At 40.8% G+C, this 15579-nt stretch overlaps 1 protein-coding gene across 1 annotated transcript; it reads left to right on the forward strand.

Annotated features, from left to right (window-relative positions):
- Nucleotides 1-1931: 1931 nt before the first annotated feature.
- Nucleotides 1932-14345, forward strand: NAPG (NSF attachment protein gamma). Its single transcript, XM_042031602.1, has 12 exons — nt 1932-2083; nt 4222-4289; nt 5428-5512; nt 6102-6119; nt 6675-6705; nt 7173-7282; nt 7419-7485; nt 8161-8231; nt 9103-9181; nt 9686-9765; nt 10250-10379; nt 11339-14345. The coding sequence occupies exons 1-12, from the start codon at nt 2028-2030 to the stop codon at nt 11486-11488; spliced, it is 945 nt and encodes a 314-aa protein (XP_041887536.1). The 5' UTR covers nt 1932-2027; the 3' UTR covers nt 11489-14345.
- The last annotated feature ends 1234 nt before the right edge of the window (nt 14346-15579 follow it).

Genomic DNA, 15579 nt, shown 5'->3' on the forward strand with positions numbered 1-15579 from the left:
CTTTTGAAAGGAGAAAACCTCTCTACAACCTTTTTCCCCACTTTGATCTAGGACACAGAATAATAGTATTTAAGATTTAGTGGGGATTTTCCACCATCTGCAATAGATGATAACCTCTCAAGTGCAATGCAAGAACCAAAGTCAGAAAATTAAGTGTCCATGTCATCAAGGGAATGTGGGAAAAGGAAAAGGAAGGGAAAGCAATTCAGACTTGTGAGTTTTATGACTACCTAGAGTAAAACAAATCATGTAAATATTGCTTCTTTTCCCAGTTTGATGTAGAAACTTGTAAAGCTCTGATTCCTGTAAACGGTATGGACTTTCAGAGAATAACAGAATCACAGAATATTGAGTTGGAAGGGACCCATAAGGATCATTTCAATGACTTCTAGGCTCTGGGAAGTTCTGCAAATTTAACCAGCTTCTTGCTTTGCTTTCTCTCTCCTGTGTTGATAAATACTTCACTTATTCATATTACTGGAATGAAATAATGATGTCCAAGTTTGGAGAATAAATTCCTTCCTGGGCTCAATGACTGATCTTCTGTTACTCAGGGATGTTTCACATTAACAAAACTAAGATGTCAAGGAAGCTGGACATATGAGCAATAATAGAGACGTTAGCATTTTTGACTCAATTACTGAGTATATAATTTGGGTATCTTGCATGATTGTGTGGCCTGTGTCAGCAGCTCTGGTGTGCTCAGCCACCCCTCACACCTTCTACATCAGATCTCTGTGCCAGCCCAGCTGAAGACACCCTCTTGTTTTCACCAACACTGGGTCAGAAGTTCATGCCTCAGCAGAACTGCCTCTGGAGGCTTCCTGAAGGCAGGGCACGCAGTGCTGCTCAGACTTTGGCCTGTGAGTTGTGCACTGCTAAAAATCTGTCCTCCTTTTGAAACCCTGGGAAACACAGGTCTTGCTCTTTCCTGTTCTGAGCTTTGTCCGGTTCTGGGCTCCTCAGTACAAGAAAGACAAGGAGCTACTGGAGAGGGTCCAGCAGAAGGCCATGATGATTTGGGGGTCTGGAGCAGCTTATGAGGACAGACTGTGGGAGCTGGGCCTGTTTAGTCTGGAGAACATTGAGAGGGGATCTCATCAATACATACATAAATATCTCAAAGGAGGCTGTTAAGAGGGTGGTGCCAGACTTTTTTCAGGGGTGCTTAGTGAAAGGGCGAGGAGCAAGGGCCTCAAAACGAAACGCAGCAAGTTTCACCTCAACACGAGGAAGAACTTCTTCACATTGAAGGTGGCAGAGCACTGGAACAGGCTGCCCAGGGGGGTGGTGGAGTCTCCCTCTCTGGGGACATTCAAAACCCATCTGGACGCGTTCCTGTGTCACCTGCTCTAGGTGACCCTGCTTGGCAGGAGGGGTAGAGCAGCTGATCTCCAGAAGTCCCTTCCAACCCTAACCATTCTGGGATTCTGTGTGATTCTGTTATTTAAAAACCTTCTGTCGGCTTAGCACACGACGGGGCTGAGCACGGGAGGTGCCCGCCGGTCCCCGGAGCGCAGCACAGCGCAGCGCTGGGCACCCCTGCCCGCACACGCCGTGCCGCCGGCTCTGCGCCCGCGGCCGCCCCGCAGCACTCCGGGCACTCGGGGCGCCCCGGGCACTCGGGGCACTCCGGGCACTGGCGGCACTCCGGGCACTGGCGGCGCTCCGGGCACTCGGGGCACTGGGGGCACTCCGGGCACTCGGGGCACTGGGGGCACTCGGGGCGCTCCGGGCACTCGAGGCACTGGGGGCACTCCGGGCACTCGGGGCACTGCGGGCACTCGGGGCACTCCGGGCACGGGGAGCACTAGGGGCACTCCGGGCACGGGGAGCACTCGGGGCACTCCGGGCACTGAGGGCACTGCGGGCACTCCGGCCGCGGCCCCGGCGCAGGCGCGGGGAGCAGGCGGGGCCCGGGCCGCTCCGCCCGCCGCTCCCGGTGCCCGTGATCCCTGCGCCGTTCCGTAGCGGCGGCGCAGCGAGGCGGAGGAGCGCGGCCGAGTCCGGCCCGCCGCGCTGGCGAGATGGCGGCGCAGAAGATTAACGAGGCGCTGGAGCACATCGCGAAGGCGGAGAAATAGTGAGCGGAGGGCAGCGGGGCGGAGGGTGCGGGCTGAGGGGAGCTGGCGAGCGGCTGCCAGCTCGGCGTCCGCGCTGTCCGGGCCGCCCGGCGCTCCTACCCCAAAGAGGCGGTGTGTCCCCTCCTGGCCTGGCAGCGGGGCTGAGGAGATTCCCCGTGTGCCGCCCGGCCCTCCTACCCCAAAGGGGCGGTGTGTCCCCTCCTGGCCTGGCAGCGGGGCTGAGGAGATTCCCCGTGTGCCAGGCGGCGGCGCTCGGGAGAAGAGGGGGAGGTAGCGGGGCAGGGGGGCTGGCGGGCAGGGAGTGGGGGGCATGGCTGCTCGGCCCCTCCTGTGTCTGAGGGGAGCCTCCCTGCGGGGCTGGGTGCTGTAGAGGGCCTGCTGCCCCGAACCGGCAGAGTAGAGCGGCCTAAGGCGAAACAGTGGGGTCGGTGAGGTGGTACGGCTGAGAGGCCTGGAGCCTGAGCAGTTTCCTTCAGGGCCTTGTGGCCTCTGTTCCTCCGACCCTGACTGCAGAGCGAGGGCAGTCACTTCTGCCCTTCTGCTGAAGTTAATGGGAGGAAGACAAGTCACAAAATCAGTTAGGTTGGAAAAGGTTTTTTGACATGATCAAGTCCAACCTGTGACCCCACACCACTCTGTCAATTAGACCAGGGCACTGAGTGCTACATCCAGTCTTTCCTTAAACACACACCTCTGGGGACGGTGACTATCACCTCCCTGAGCAGCCCATTCCAATATCTAATAACCCTTTCTGTGAAGAATTTCTTCCAAATGTCCATCCTGAACGTCCCCTGACACATTTTAAGGTTATGGACAAGTGGCAGAAAAGAGTTATGGAGACCGTGTTGGATAAAAGGGCTTGACTTTGCTGATGTGGTGTGTGTTTGTTTCCTACCCGTGAGAAATGTGTGATTGTGGCTTCAAAGGCCAGTACTGATGTTTATCTTGGAAGGCTTAACATCTGTGATAGTCTGTTATTTTGTATTTTAACACTGAATATAGCCATTTTGCTTATAAGTCTCAATTGCATGGACTACAGTATAGATGTAATAGAGCTGACTAATCCAAGGATGCCGTAGTTTTTGAAAGAGTAGTGACAGACCCTCTGGAAATAATGGATCAAAAGTATAAGTTGTCATAGGGGGAAGACTTCAAAATTGAAAAAAACCCATCATCTATTACTGAAGTTGCTTGACTGAAAGTGCCCTCCAGCAGAATTAATTTTAAGCTTATCTGGAGAGCACGTGGAATAAAAGGCAACCTCAAATTGTGTAGATTGAGTGCATTGTGTATTTCAGCTTGATGCATTTGAGACTCTCTGTGATAAAAATAACACTATATAAAGGCTTGTGTTAGAGTTACATACTGTGGTTTTCATCCAAGTAAGACCACAAGACCACCTTAGTGTCCATATACAACTGTTTTTCCAAGTAGAGAGAGAATGTATTGCATATGATGTGTTGGCCTACAACAAATATGCGAGTGGACTCTAAAGTTATGGTAATTTTAAAATTTGTTTTAGAAGTGAGGAAGTCAGCATACTGAATTCCAAGTTGCCTAATGACTCACCTGATTTTCCAGTGTACATTTTTCCCTATGTATTTATGCCTACGTGTGGCATCTTTTAGTGTCACGGTCTATTTTAGACATATAAATGACTTATGAGGTTTTGTGGGTTTTGTATTGGTAAGTAAATTCTTTTATTTGTGTATGTGTTGGAGAGTCTTTGGTAATTCTCAGCAGCAAAAAAAAATCCTGTAGAGGAATGCTGGAAACTTCCTGATGCGTGGAAAAAAAAAATTGTCAGGTGTTGTCATTAGAAATCTGGAGAAGATATATTGGTGTAGGAGGAAGTATTTTTCTTCTGCTGACTTCTTACTGCTGAGAAGATGGACTTGGGAAGACTCTCTGGGAATAGTGGAAGCATGTTAGGATGAGGGTTGTAACTGTGGGAGATAATTGCAGTGCTTTATGCAACTCTTAACAGTGCTGGCATTTGTTTTTACAGTAGTGATGCCACTTTAGTATTGACATATAAGTAATTGCTCCTTTCAGGGGTATTCTGAAGTTTGAAATATATCTGAAGTGCCCTGAAGGTAAAACATAAAATCTTTACTAATTGTTTCTTGTGTTTTAGCCTGAAAACTGGATTCTTAAAGTGGAAACCAGATTATGACAGTGCAGCTACTGAATATGGGAAGGCAGGTATGTGTGGCTGTAAATATGGCCATATGTATTTCATAGTTTCAAAGTATTTATTAAGCTTAGTCCCTGCTAATGTTTTACATATTTTTATTACATTGCTGTGTAAGTAAAACTGTTGTGAAGATTAAACATAAGATGAAACAACAAAAAAATCCTCTTGGTAGCACTGTAAGGTAAATTTCATGTTGTACTTGGAGATCTGGAAGAGTTTTCAAAACCAATATTGTCTTCAAGCTTACAGCTTCTGTTTTTTATATTGCTATATGTGACGCAAATAAAATTTTCTTTCCTTCTTTCACCTTGTCCACCCCCAAATCCTGTGACTTTATCTACAAAACAACAGATGTTCAAGCTGGTTTTAAAATTTTGCTTTATCATCATCTTATTTCATAAGTCCTGTCAAAGACTGTCTCAGTAAGGTGAAATGCTGCCAGGTTGGTTTGTTCTTTCCTCCTTTTTTCCACTATCAAGTGATACACTGAATATAAAATCCTTACTAGTCGATTTCTTTTTGTTCTTAAGCACTTTCTTCTTTCTCATAGTAGTAATTTCTTGTGGTCTCTTGGCTTCTTACTGTAGGCATTCCTTCTTATTCATTTAAGACTGAATAAAAAAATACAAACTTGGAAGAACAACTGGAGCATTTATAAATTGAAATTTATTTTAAATCTTACTTTAATATTTTATCAGTTAAATGAGATAGAAATACATATTTGTACCCTGAAGTGGTTGTGCTGATGAAGTTATGGGTATGCTTTGTTGGTGGCACACTTCTGTTCCTACTGTACTGATTTTGTATTAACCTCTAAGGATTAAAATGATATAAATACGCATTCCTCCATTTCTATAATTAAAATACAGAATGAGTGAGTTTCAAAGTCCAGCTAAACATATTGAGAGCTATGTATGATATTGTAGTGGTATGGAAGTGGTGTTGACAATAAATGTCTTTAATGGTAACTATGTAACTAATGAAACAAGGAGAGCCGTCTGGGATTTTTGGGAAGACCTTGGTAAACTGTAACCTTTCATTTAAAGAGCCTGTTTGCATCTTTAGGTAGCTAAACTCTTGAGCAGCACTGGTAAAAAGAAGACAATGTCAAGCTGTAAATAAAAACTCTTATTTGTTTTCTTGCAGCTGTTGCTTTTAAGAATGCCAAGCAGTTTGACCAGGCAAGAGAAGCCTGTTTACGGGAAGCTGAGGCGCATGAAAACAATAAAGCGTATCTTTTCATTGACTGAGATTCTTTCTTTCCAAGAAGCTGACTAGTTGCTACTTAGATTGGAGTAATGGGGGCTGGTAGCAGGTTGTTTAATGTATTTGCACATTTTGTCAGTGTAACAGAATTGCTTTTTAAAGGACTGTTTCTGTGTGCTCTGAGTGGAAAAATTAAAGAACTCTCAGTTAGAAAATCAGTGTTGTCCCCAATAACAGCTGACAGGTACCTGAGATATCTAGGTACTGCTTCAGAATTTAATTGTTTTTTAATTACCTACTAATGCATAATATAAACTAAATGAAGCTCTGCCATTATTACAGTACTTGTAGTACTATTTAATAAGCAGGAAGGTATTTTATGTAAATGTACTTTTTACAACTTTATATTCAGCTGTACATTGGTATGTTGCATTTATTCTGTTCTTAGAATTATTTATTTTTGACAGCTTGCCTGCAGTTGCAGTAGGTTCGATTTGCCTTTATGGGGTTTCTTGCTTTGAAGTTAGTAGTTGTGTAAGATTTTGTACATTAATATTTTTCCTGCATTATATTTTTGTGGCTTTTGTCCTTGACTTTGACAATTTTATGTCCAGTCTCTTTCATGCTGCCAAGTAAGTATGGAAGTGCTAAGTAATCTGAAACTCATTTTTTAACATACAAGCATGAACTGTCATTTTGATCTTAGTGTAGTAAATGTTCTGATTCAAGTAATTTTGCTGCTTCAAAATTAGTTCAGTGGAAGTGGAAGCTAGGAAAGTCTGAAAACCTGCAATGGCCACCTGAAGACATTATGATATTGGCATTCTTCAGCACCTTTTGATAGCAAATATTTTTTCTTAGATGAACTTCTCATAATTTTGAAATTCTACACTGTTGAGCTTATAAAGAAATTTTTAATTAAAAAGTACTTCAGAGATGACAATAATCCAAATATTGCCTGGGGATCAGATTAGAATAGATTTTTCTGTGGAGTGTGGTTGAATTTTGTGGAAGATAAAGTTACATGTGTGCCATGTAATTAAATAAAACACTTGAAACACCCTCAAAGCATTAAATATTAACAGTGAAGATGTTAGATAGTCAATGCATGTTAACTTTTGCTGCATAACTACAGCTTGTTGTAATACACCATCTCTAACCAAATTGTACATTTTTTTTCTCTGCAGAGCTTATGAACAAGCTGGCATGATGCTAAAGGTATTGTCATGTACTAGTTTTTATTTTTAAGTTCTATTTTATAGTGACGAGTATTGTGCACTGGACCATTTTACAAATATATGTAAGCAAATTGCATATTCAGGTGAAATTTTTTTGTTGACTCATAATCCCCATCTATACCTTCAGTAGATTAGGAAAGCAACATTTGTATTTGGAGGGAAAAATAGTCTTCCTTTTGTAGAAGGAAAGAAGAGTACTTCATGTCAGAGGGTAACAGAAAAGTGGTGCTGCTTTTGCTCCAAACTACCACGAATTCATGACCGACACAGAAGTTTAATACTTAAAAGTGAATTTTATGGAGTTGGTGGTCAACTTTCACCAGCTCTACAAGTTTGAAAATAAAAATTATAATCCTAATAAATAAGGTGTTGCAATTTGCTTTGATTTGTGTCCTTGCACATAAGCTCCTTTCCTGACAGGAGTGTCCTGTGACTGTTGCCTTGTAGGAGATGCAGAGGCTCCCTGAAGCAGTTCAGCTGATCGAGAAAGCCAGTATGATGTACCTGGAGAATGGCACACCAGACACAGCAGCCATTGCACTGGAACGGGCTGGAAAGTGAGTCTGAGTTATTGGTGGTTAGAATCTGTGCAGGGCATGGGTATGTCTGTGGTTTTCTTTTGTCTTTTTGATGCTTTCAGGTAAAAAAATATTTTCCTTTCATCTGAAGAGAAAGTATTGATGTTTATTACAGGTTAATAGAAAATGTGAGTCCAGAGAAGGCTGTGCAGCTCTATCAGCAAGCAGCATCAGTGTTTGAAGTAAGTGGGGGATTTTTGCGGGTGTTTTTTGGTTTGTTGGGCTTTTTCTTTCAGCTGTAAAGTAAAGGAAATGCCTAAGATTAGGTACTAAATTACGTTTCCTTCATTTTACGTCAGTGGCTGAGTAATGAAGGTTAAGGCTTCTCGTGCTGTAGAGAAGGAGATGACAAAAGTTAGAAGTCAGTTTGCTTTGCCTTTTTCTCAGTTTAGGACTTGATGGAATCTGAATTTTGTAGATTGAGTTTTCTGCCTCTTGTTGGGCAGCACAGAGAGTAGAGAACATGTCTGCTGTGGAGTCCTGTAACCCAAAATAATTTGAAATCCCTGAATGCATGGAAGAGAAGATTTTGCTTGGTGCTCTACCTGTTCCATGAGCCAATGATTTGCCTTTTTGCAAGTGGCTTTGATGTACTTCTCTATTGTCAGTTGTCACGTGTTTCCAGATTAGCAAATTTGCATTGACATTCCTCTGTTCCTCTGCTGATCCATACAGGAGCTGGCTATGGAACTTGGGAGCACCAATACACTTTGTGTTTCCATTGAGTGTGTGACCTACTGATAAAAATAACTAACAGTTGGTCTGAGTTACAGGTGACACACTTAGATTAAAGTCTAGTGGTCTTAACTCTGTGCAAATGAAATAAGAATGTATGAATTCTTTTTTTTCTTCTCTAGAATGAAGAACGTTTACGGCAGGCATTAGAAATGCTAGGGAAGGCATCAAGACTTCTGGTCAGAGGACGCAGGTATAGCTTTCTCCCCTTTTGTTCTTTCAATGTGTTTCAACCTTAAAATGTGATTTTGATTGTGTTTTTTTGTCTTGGTGTTGTTGGGTTTATGTACTATTAATTCTTGTTTGAGACGTGCTTCAAACTAAGATCCAGTTTCTTGGTGGGATATGCTGTGTTCATCCAGGAACCACCTGTTTTGTGTTCTGGGATGGGAGAATGTGAGCTGAAAGACTTTTGCTCTGTGTTTGTTGAAAGCAAACCAGTTTTCATTAATTCTTAAACTACTTCAGGATTTTTTTTTTCCCCCCTACACTAATAAGTAGAAAGTACTTGAAAGTCTTCTATAGCTGTGGAATATAAAACAGAGGAATTAGGACTAACCTGAGGAAAGAAATCAGTTTGCAGCAGTCTGATTCTGGACTTCTTAAAGAAGAGTGAATCTTGGAGTCTCAGTGAGACAAGTTTAATTGTAAATTGCTTGCACCAAACTCGACCTTCAGTTCATCTTAGACTTGCTTCATTGGAACATTTAGGTTCTTTAAGAACTATATTGCTAGTTCATGGATCTCAGACTTACAGATGCTTATAGTAACTTCAGGACATACAGAAATGTGTTCGGGTATGTAACAAAGCATTCATCTTGTACAATGTTACAACAACGAAGGTTTCTCTGAATAAATACCAGAGATGTTCTTAGCACATTCACAAAAGGAATTGCTGATTGTATATTTACCTACTCTGTTACTAAGATCTACTGCTGATTTTTAGTTGTGTTGCTTTTTATTCCAGTAGACTTGCCACTGTATTAGTTAAACACTTTGCAATTAGCCTTGGGTTCATTGTGCTGTATTCCTGGCACTGATACTCCTGTTTCTTTGGTTTTTAGATTAGATGAGGCTGCATTGTCTCTTCAGAAGGAAAAAAGTATCTATAAGGAAATTGAGAACTACCCCACTTGCTATAAGGTAAATTCTAAGAGACAACTTCTGATAATATGTCTCAATTTTTTTATTTTTGTAGTTAATGACAGCTGATATCTGACAGATGATGGGTACCTCTTGATTAAGGTTTCTTGCTAAATGATGAGAGTTTGTGGTAGTGGTGTTTCCCCAAACTTTAGCTGTACTTTTATAATTTTAAAGATAAGTTGTTGTTATATAAAGGAGCTGTCAAAACCAAACAACACATAAAAAATAAAGATGTTATCAAAAATAAAAAACTACAAAAACTGTTACTTGGGACAACAGTTCATTAAAATGTTATAGGAGATAACCTATTTCATACCAGCTGAGGAGATGGCTCTACTTTTTCTCTGGATTGTTCTGACTCACTTGTGTCAGTATCTTAGGATGATTGTGAGTTATGACCTTTCTCATACTAGATATTAACAGTCTACCATTTTTCTCATATTTTATTGTTAATTTCTAAAGAAACATTAGGCTTACTTTTTTGTTGTTGTTTTTGTTTAGAAAACTATTGCTCAAGTCTTAGTGCATCTTCATAGAAATGATTATGTTGCTGCAGAAAGATGTGTGAGGGAAAGCTACAGGTAAGTCTACTTTGTGTCCTATAATTTTAAACTGAATGTTTCACTAGTGTAGATCTATCTTGCTTGACATTGTTCTTTCATAAATTTATAACCTGCACTTCTGTTGACTTACAGTACAATAATAATGTTCCCTGGTGTATGGCTATCAGGAATCTTTTTCACACATAACAGATTTAGCTGTAATGGCTACAGTGATTCTTCTTAACAAACCTAAAATAAAAAGTCATAAAGAACTAGTTATCTTGCTTATACTTTCCAAATCTCCAGTTTTATATATAGAAACTCATTACAATTTTTCTGTATGTAAAGTGGAGAAAGAGTTTGTTGAGTAGTGAGGGAAAAGAAATTAAAAATCTAATATTCTTGTTTTGTCTTGACTATGATTGTGATCTTATTCTCAGTGTGTACACTAATATTGGTTAAAGTTCAATTTTTATGGATGTGATTCATGTACCTGAACAAATCAACCCTTAATTTCCTTCAGTATACCAGGATTTAATGGAAGTGAAGACTGTGCAGCACTAGAGCAACTTTTAGAAGGGTATGATCAGCAAGATCAGGATCAAGTTTCTGAAGTCTGTAATTCTCCACTCTTCAAATACATGGATAATGATGTAAGTAGGCAGATCATGTGATTGGGGTTTTTTCAGGATAAGAGGGTGTTTCTTTTCCTAGTAGAGGAAAATAAGAAGGGCACAGTCTATGTATTTATTGTGACTTGCTGCCATGCTGCCCTGTGGCTGTGAGCTTCCTGTGTTCTTTTACTTTGCCTGCCAGTGATGGTGCTGCCTGCCTTTCAGATGGTGTGAAGGATTAGGTGAAAGAACAGCTTGTTAAGGATTTGCTGAATTTGTTTAATGAGTTGACCAAAATTCAGTTCTCTTCTGCTTGCTTCCTTAAGGGCCAGAACAGTTTGCTGCTTCTGCTTTTTCTCAGAAATACCCTGCAGCAGATAAATGTGCATAAACATGAGCAGACGTGATGCCTGCAGGATGGTATCACTGAATGTTTTTTTTCCATTGCTTATTCTTAGCAAGGTACTCATTAAGGAAAGATTTTGAATTTGGAGCAAGTAGTTGTGTCTCTTTCCCCACCATTTTTTATTTAATTGTATTTGTAAATTGTAGGAAGTATAAGATAGGAAAGGTGTGAAGCAGTGGAAACACCCATCCCTACCTAACCTTGTAACAGTATTGACTAATTTTACTTCGTTGAATAGTAAAAATGAAGTTACTAGTCTTGCTGAACAACACTTGTAAGACTTTTTACATGATCTAATACTAGATAATGTATGAAGAGCTGCATATGGAATTATTTCTTTTCTACATAAAGCTTGAAACAGAGAAGCTATGTGGCCAATTTATTTGATAATAAACAGCATCAATACAGATCTTGTATGCCATTCTCAGACTATTTGAGAGAAAAATGAGCCAATATTATGTTTATTCCAAGCTGGAAAAATACACCCTGAGAGCATCATCACTCTGTTTCTATACTGAATGTTTCCTGCTTGGTTATTGTGAGCATCAATTTTATGATAGTACAGAAATTAAACTTGCCTTGTTATTGTCAGTATGCCAAGCTTGGTCTTACCTTGGTGGTCCCAGGAGGTGGAATCAAGAAGAAATCGCCGAATGCTGCCCAAGACAAAGCCAGAGGACCAGCTGCAGTGGGCTCTCATGCTGATGAGGAAGAGGATGAATATTCTGGTGGACTATGCTAGCTGCAGACTAGGTTGTCTTAAATATCTGAAAAATATCTGACTGACTTGTGATGCTGAGCATATCCAAAGGTACCAGATTTACCAGAGCTTCATTGCAATTGTGATATGGGAATCCTAATACTAACTTGGCAGCTTCTGGGTGCAATGCAGGAGAAAAAGCATGATTGTACCCATCATCTTGAAACATCCTTGGACTTCATCTCTTCATCCTTAGGGCCCTGCCTTCAGCTGACAGGAAAAAAATTGAGAAAAGTTTTACTAAAAGCACAGTTTAAAAGAAACCAAAACCTCAGAAGCACTGGAGGGAGTGTGGTACAAAATTTTAAACGCTGGATTTCAACAGCTGACACTTTTGGTCCCAGTTAGATGTTCGTGGTTGCTTTCGGAGTTAAATGTATGATCATTCATCTGGCTATTTATCTCCTGTTTAAGCAATTTAAGGCAGACTGTGCCAGGCAGGATTTGCACTTGTGTAAGCACTAGGGGGAGCATTCAGTTTGTTTTCACCATGTTTTTACTCCACTGGGGGGTATTGTTTTAATACCTTAATCTTTATAAGCCGTATCCATATGAGTGGGGAAAACACTAAGTCAGGTAGATTGAATTTATCTTGCAAGCTTAAAAATACGTACCTGTCTTTCCTCTTAAGAAATTTATTGACCTGAAGTCTTTAGAAATAAATAAAGAAGTCCATAGTGTTTGTGACATGCACCTTAGGAGTGAAGGAAGGAGTGAACAACCATCCTTAGCAGTGTTTTTGAAGTGTGCCATAACCAAAAAAAGAAACTGAAGTTAGCAGGTAACGTGCTGAATATAAACTTCTGAAGACAGACGTTTAATGAAAACTTAGATGAAATGTTTCAGGGATATGCTTGAGTTTGTGAGTGTCCTAGGTGTTTATTTGCTAATCAGTATGCTAGTCTACGAATACATTTGATTCTTTCATATTTTCAAAGCATAGAACACGGATCTTCTATAAACAGCATTTTTCAAACTAGCTTAGAGTCCAAGGTAACCAAATTTTAATGCATCCTCTCTATTTGGTTTCAAGTCATCATGTGTTTTGCAAGCTTCTTTAGTGTCTTAAATCTATTTCACCATTTTATGCTTAAAAGTCATCAACTCTAGACTGTGGCTTGTTTCTTCAGCAGGACCTAATCAAGGTCTGCACGAAGGTGACATCACTTGGAATCCAGCAGGGATTTGTGTGTGATGCCCAAAGCTCTGTAAAACAAGAGACCCAAAAGCACAGTGTTAAGTGTTGGGACAGTTTCTGCCATATTAAGGAATTGGATGTCATAAAAAGTATCAAGCATATCTCTGACAAAATTGTGTTGGGCGTAATTGTGATGAAGGTTCAACTTTTAGAGGGCTTAGGCTCAGTTTCCTTGGGGTGCATAGCACTCAGTAGCATTGAGATGGGAGCACAAACTGCAGCGTAATTTGCACGCAGGGCTGCTGTAGAAAGTCACATTATTCAATTTAATGGGTGTTCAAAAACCAGTATTGTCTTTGTCTTGTATAATAATAACTATGAGTTTTAAAGCTATTTGAGATGCACCTGTAGTTCTTCACTATCTGATGGGTAATTTCCCTTTGGTATTATGATGTATATAAAAGTTTCGGCTCTGTGAAATTTTAGGAAATGAGTTGCTTTTTTCTGAGAATGCTTGCAGGTATACATGAAAGATGGTTTTGAAGACTTTCCTAGAATTCTAGAGCTCTTCTAGATCTTTTGCTGTTGGAGCAACTCACTTCATTTTAACTGAAGGGTAACTTCTGCCTTCTGGATTTGTTAATCAAGTTGAACATACATTTTTTATGGGGTGTCTTTATCGCAGGTAGAAAAAAAAATGCACATGTAGGAACTCAGGGAACACTAAGTAATTTTCTTCAAGCATTTCCTGCTCCTTGTAGTTCTGGAATCAGTTTTATTGTGTGATCCCAAGGAGTCTGCTTTTTGTGTGTGTGAACAATTGCATGTATCTGAAATGATGAGGTGCAAGAAAACTGGGAACTTGGTGTGCTTCTGTGGAAGAATTTGCAGTTTTATTTAAACTGTGCTTGTAACACTAACAGGCCCTTAAAAGAAAAATTAAAATTTATGTGTTACATTTTTAAAACATTCTTTCCATATGGCTAAAAAAACCAAATAGATGTGCAACACTGTCTTTCCCCCTCCCTCAAGTTGTTTGTTTTTCTGTTCTGTGCCAAGTGTGGAAAATCTGGGACAAAAGTGGCTGGTACTAAACATGTTAAGCTGCCATTGAATTGACATTTCTGATTCTTAGTAGAAGAATCTTACTCTTTAATTGCAATGTTGCTGCAAAGACCAAATCTGCAGAAATGGAAGCATCTGAAAATAAGATGGTCTATTTTATATAACTTATTCTCCTATTTTAGACAGTAAAAGTGTGTTAGGAATGTTAACTGCCTTTTAGTAAATGTTTAACTATAGAAGAAACTGTCTGTATATTATGTGTTAGTGTTTGTTTCTATCTTTCAAAGCAATTTGCACACTTACGTAAATACCATTTAAGTGATCTAAAATAGAAAAGATAACATTTACAGCAAGAGAGTTTCCAAAACCAGTGTTGACTATAAGAAAAAAAATAAATTGTGCATGAAGGCTGAGCAGTGGCCGATGCAATGTATATGTAAAATCAGAAGATTTCTAAATTATCTGTAACTTAATACTCAGATGATCAAGTGCAGTGTGAAACCTGTGCTTTACTTGTTCTTTTTCCAAATCTGTGGTGTAATAGAGTACAAAATGGTGTTTGTGACAGCTCTACAGATGCTGCCTCTTGAGAAGAGGCTATGTTTCACCAACATGAAAAATAAAACTTGAAATTAATGCATGTGTGGTAGCTTTCTCTGTTGTTGATCAGGTCCTGCTGAGGCCTACCATTTGAAAATGAATATTAATTATATTTAATTTGTCACTGGGATAGATTTTCAAAGTGGTTTTTGGCATGAGAATGCAAGCTTCTCATTATTCAGTTGGATCCAATGGGGAGTTTGAAAAACAACTAGATTTCACACAATTTAAAGATGCAAATTCTGTAACTCTTTGGAGACTTCATAATTGTAGAAAAATCTCCTTTTCTACTATTTTAAACTGAAACTTGCTGGAATATTTGAAGGCTGAAGAATCTGGCACTGAAGTTCTACAGTGTAACAGGAATTGTTCCTCAGCTGCTGCAAATATGGAGCTGTGTAAAATGATAAGAACTAAGCTGCTCTCAGGAAATAAAAAAACAACAGCCTTGTCATCTAAATTTATAATAAGTAGTGAACTTTTTTGGATGCAGGAAATGGAAAAAAGAAGTGACCCCAACCTCTACGACTAGTAGTGGTAATAAAATTGGAGGAAGTAGATGTAACTTTAGAGAGCAGAAGGGAGCCACTTGGGATCTGTGGTTGGAGCCCGAGCAGGCACATTAATCTCCGAGTCAAATGATCTGTAGAGGCCAGCATGCCCAGGAGCTGGGCTCGTCTCCTCCTCTGCCTCGGTACCTGGTGGAGAGGATGTGCAGAGTGTTGTCTCTGACCACCTTCCTTCCACAGGGTTGGCGGGTCTTGGTTTCAGAGCCGCTGCTGTTGCCCTTCCGCCGTGATTTCCAGTGTAGCCGTCAGCCTGGAACGGGAGCAGAGAGGCAGCTGCATGGATGCACGTACGTTTTGAGAACATGTGGCTGTTGTGATTCATCTGCTGAGTCCAGTGGGAATAGTGGTGAGGAGCGTGGCCGGACTTGGCAGTGCGCGCTGCCAGCATCTTCACTGGTGTGTGACCAGTTTGGACTGCGCAACAGAAACGTTCCAGTCCTAGAGTGACAGAAGCGGGCCCCCAGTATGTGCACAGTGAAAATGGGTTGCCATTAGTTGCCTCGCTTGTTTCCGATTTGTATTGACGTACCTTTATTTTGCGTTGTTTCTGAGCTCTGCGTAACCCGGCGTGGATCTGTTCTCCCAAGAGCGTTGTTCCCTCTTAGCGCTAGATGGTGCCGCAGAGCTGGCATGGGCCTTTCCTCCGCTGCCGGCAGCCGCCGCTCCATGTCCGGAACAGCTTCTGCCTTTAAATGTGCTCA

The sequence above is a fragment of the Corvus kubaryi genome, unplaced genomic scaffold, assembly GCF_017639235.1.
Source record: "Corvus kubaryi isolate FWS band 111438036 unplaced genomic scaffold, C.kubaryi_AGA036_p1.0 132, whole genome shotgun sequence".
Taxonomy (NCBI): domain Eukaryota; kingdom Metazoa; phylum Chordata; class Aves; order Passeriformes; family Corvidae; genus Corvus; species Corvus kubaryi.

Bases quoted from the DNA above. Each gene is read 5' to 3' on its own strand.
- NAPG (XM_042031602.1), top strand. From the start codon at position 2,028: ATGGCGGCGCAGAAGATTAACGAGGCGCTGGAGCACATCGCGAAGGCG. The intron at 2,084-4,221 runs GTGAGCGGAGGG...CTTGTGTTTTAG, and splicing joins ATCGCGAAGGCGGAGAAATA to CCTGAAAACTGGATTCTTAA. The intron at 9,766-10,249 runs GTAAGTCTACTT...AATTTCCTTCAG, and splicing joins TGTGTGAGGGAAAGCTACAG to TATACCAGGATTTAATGGAA.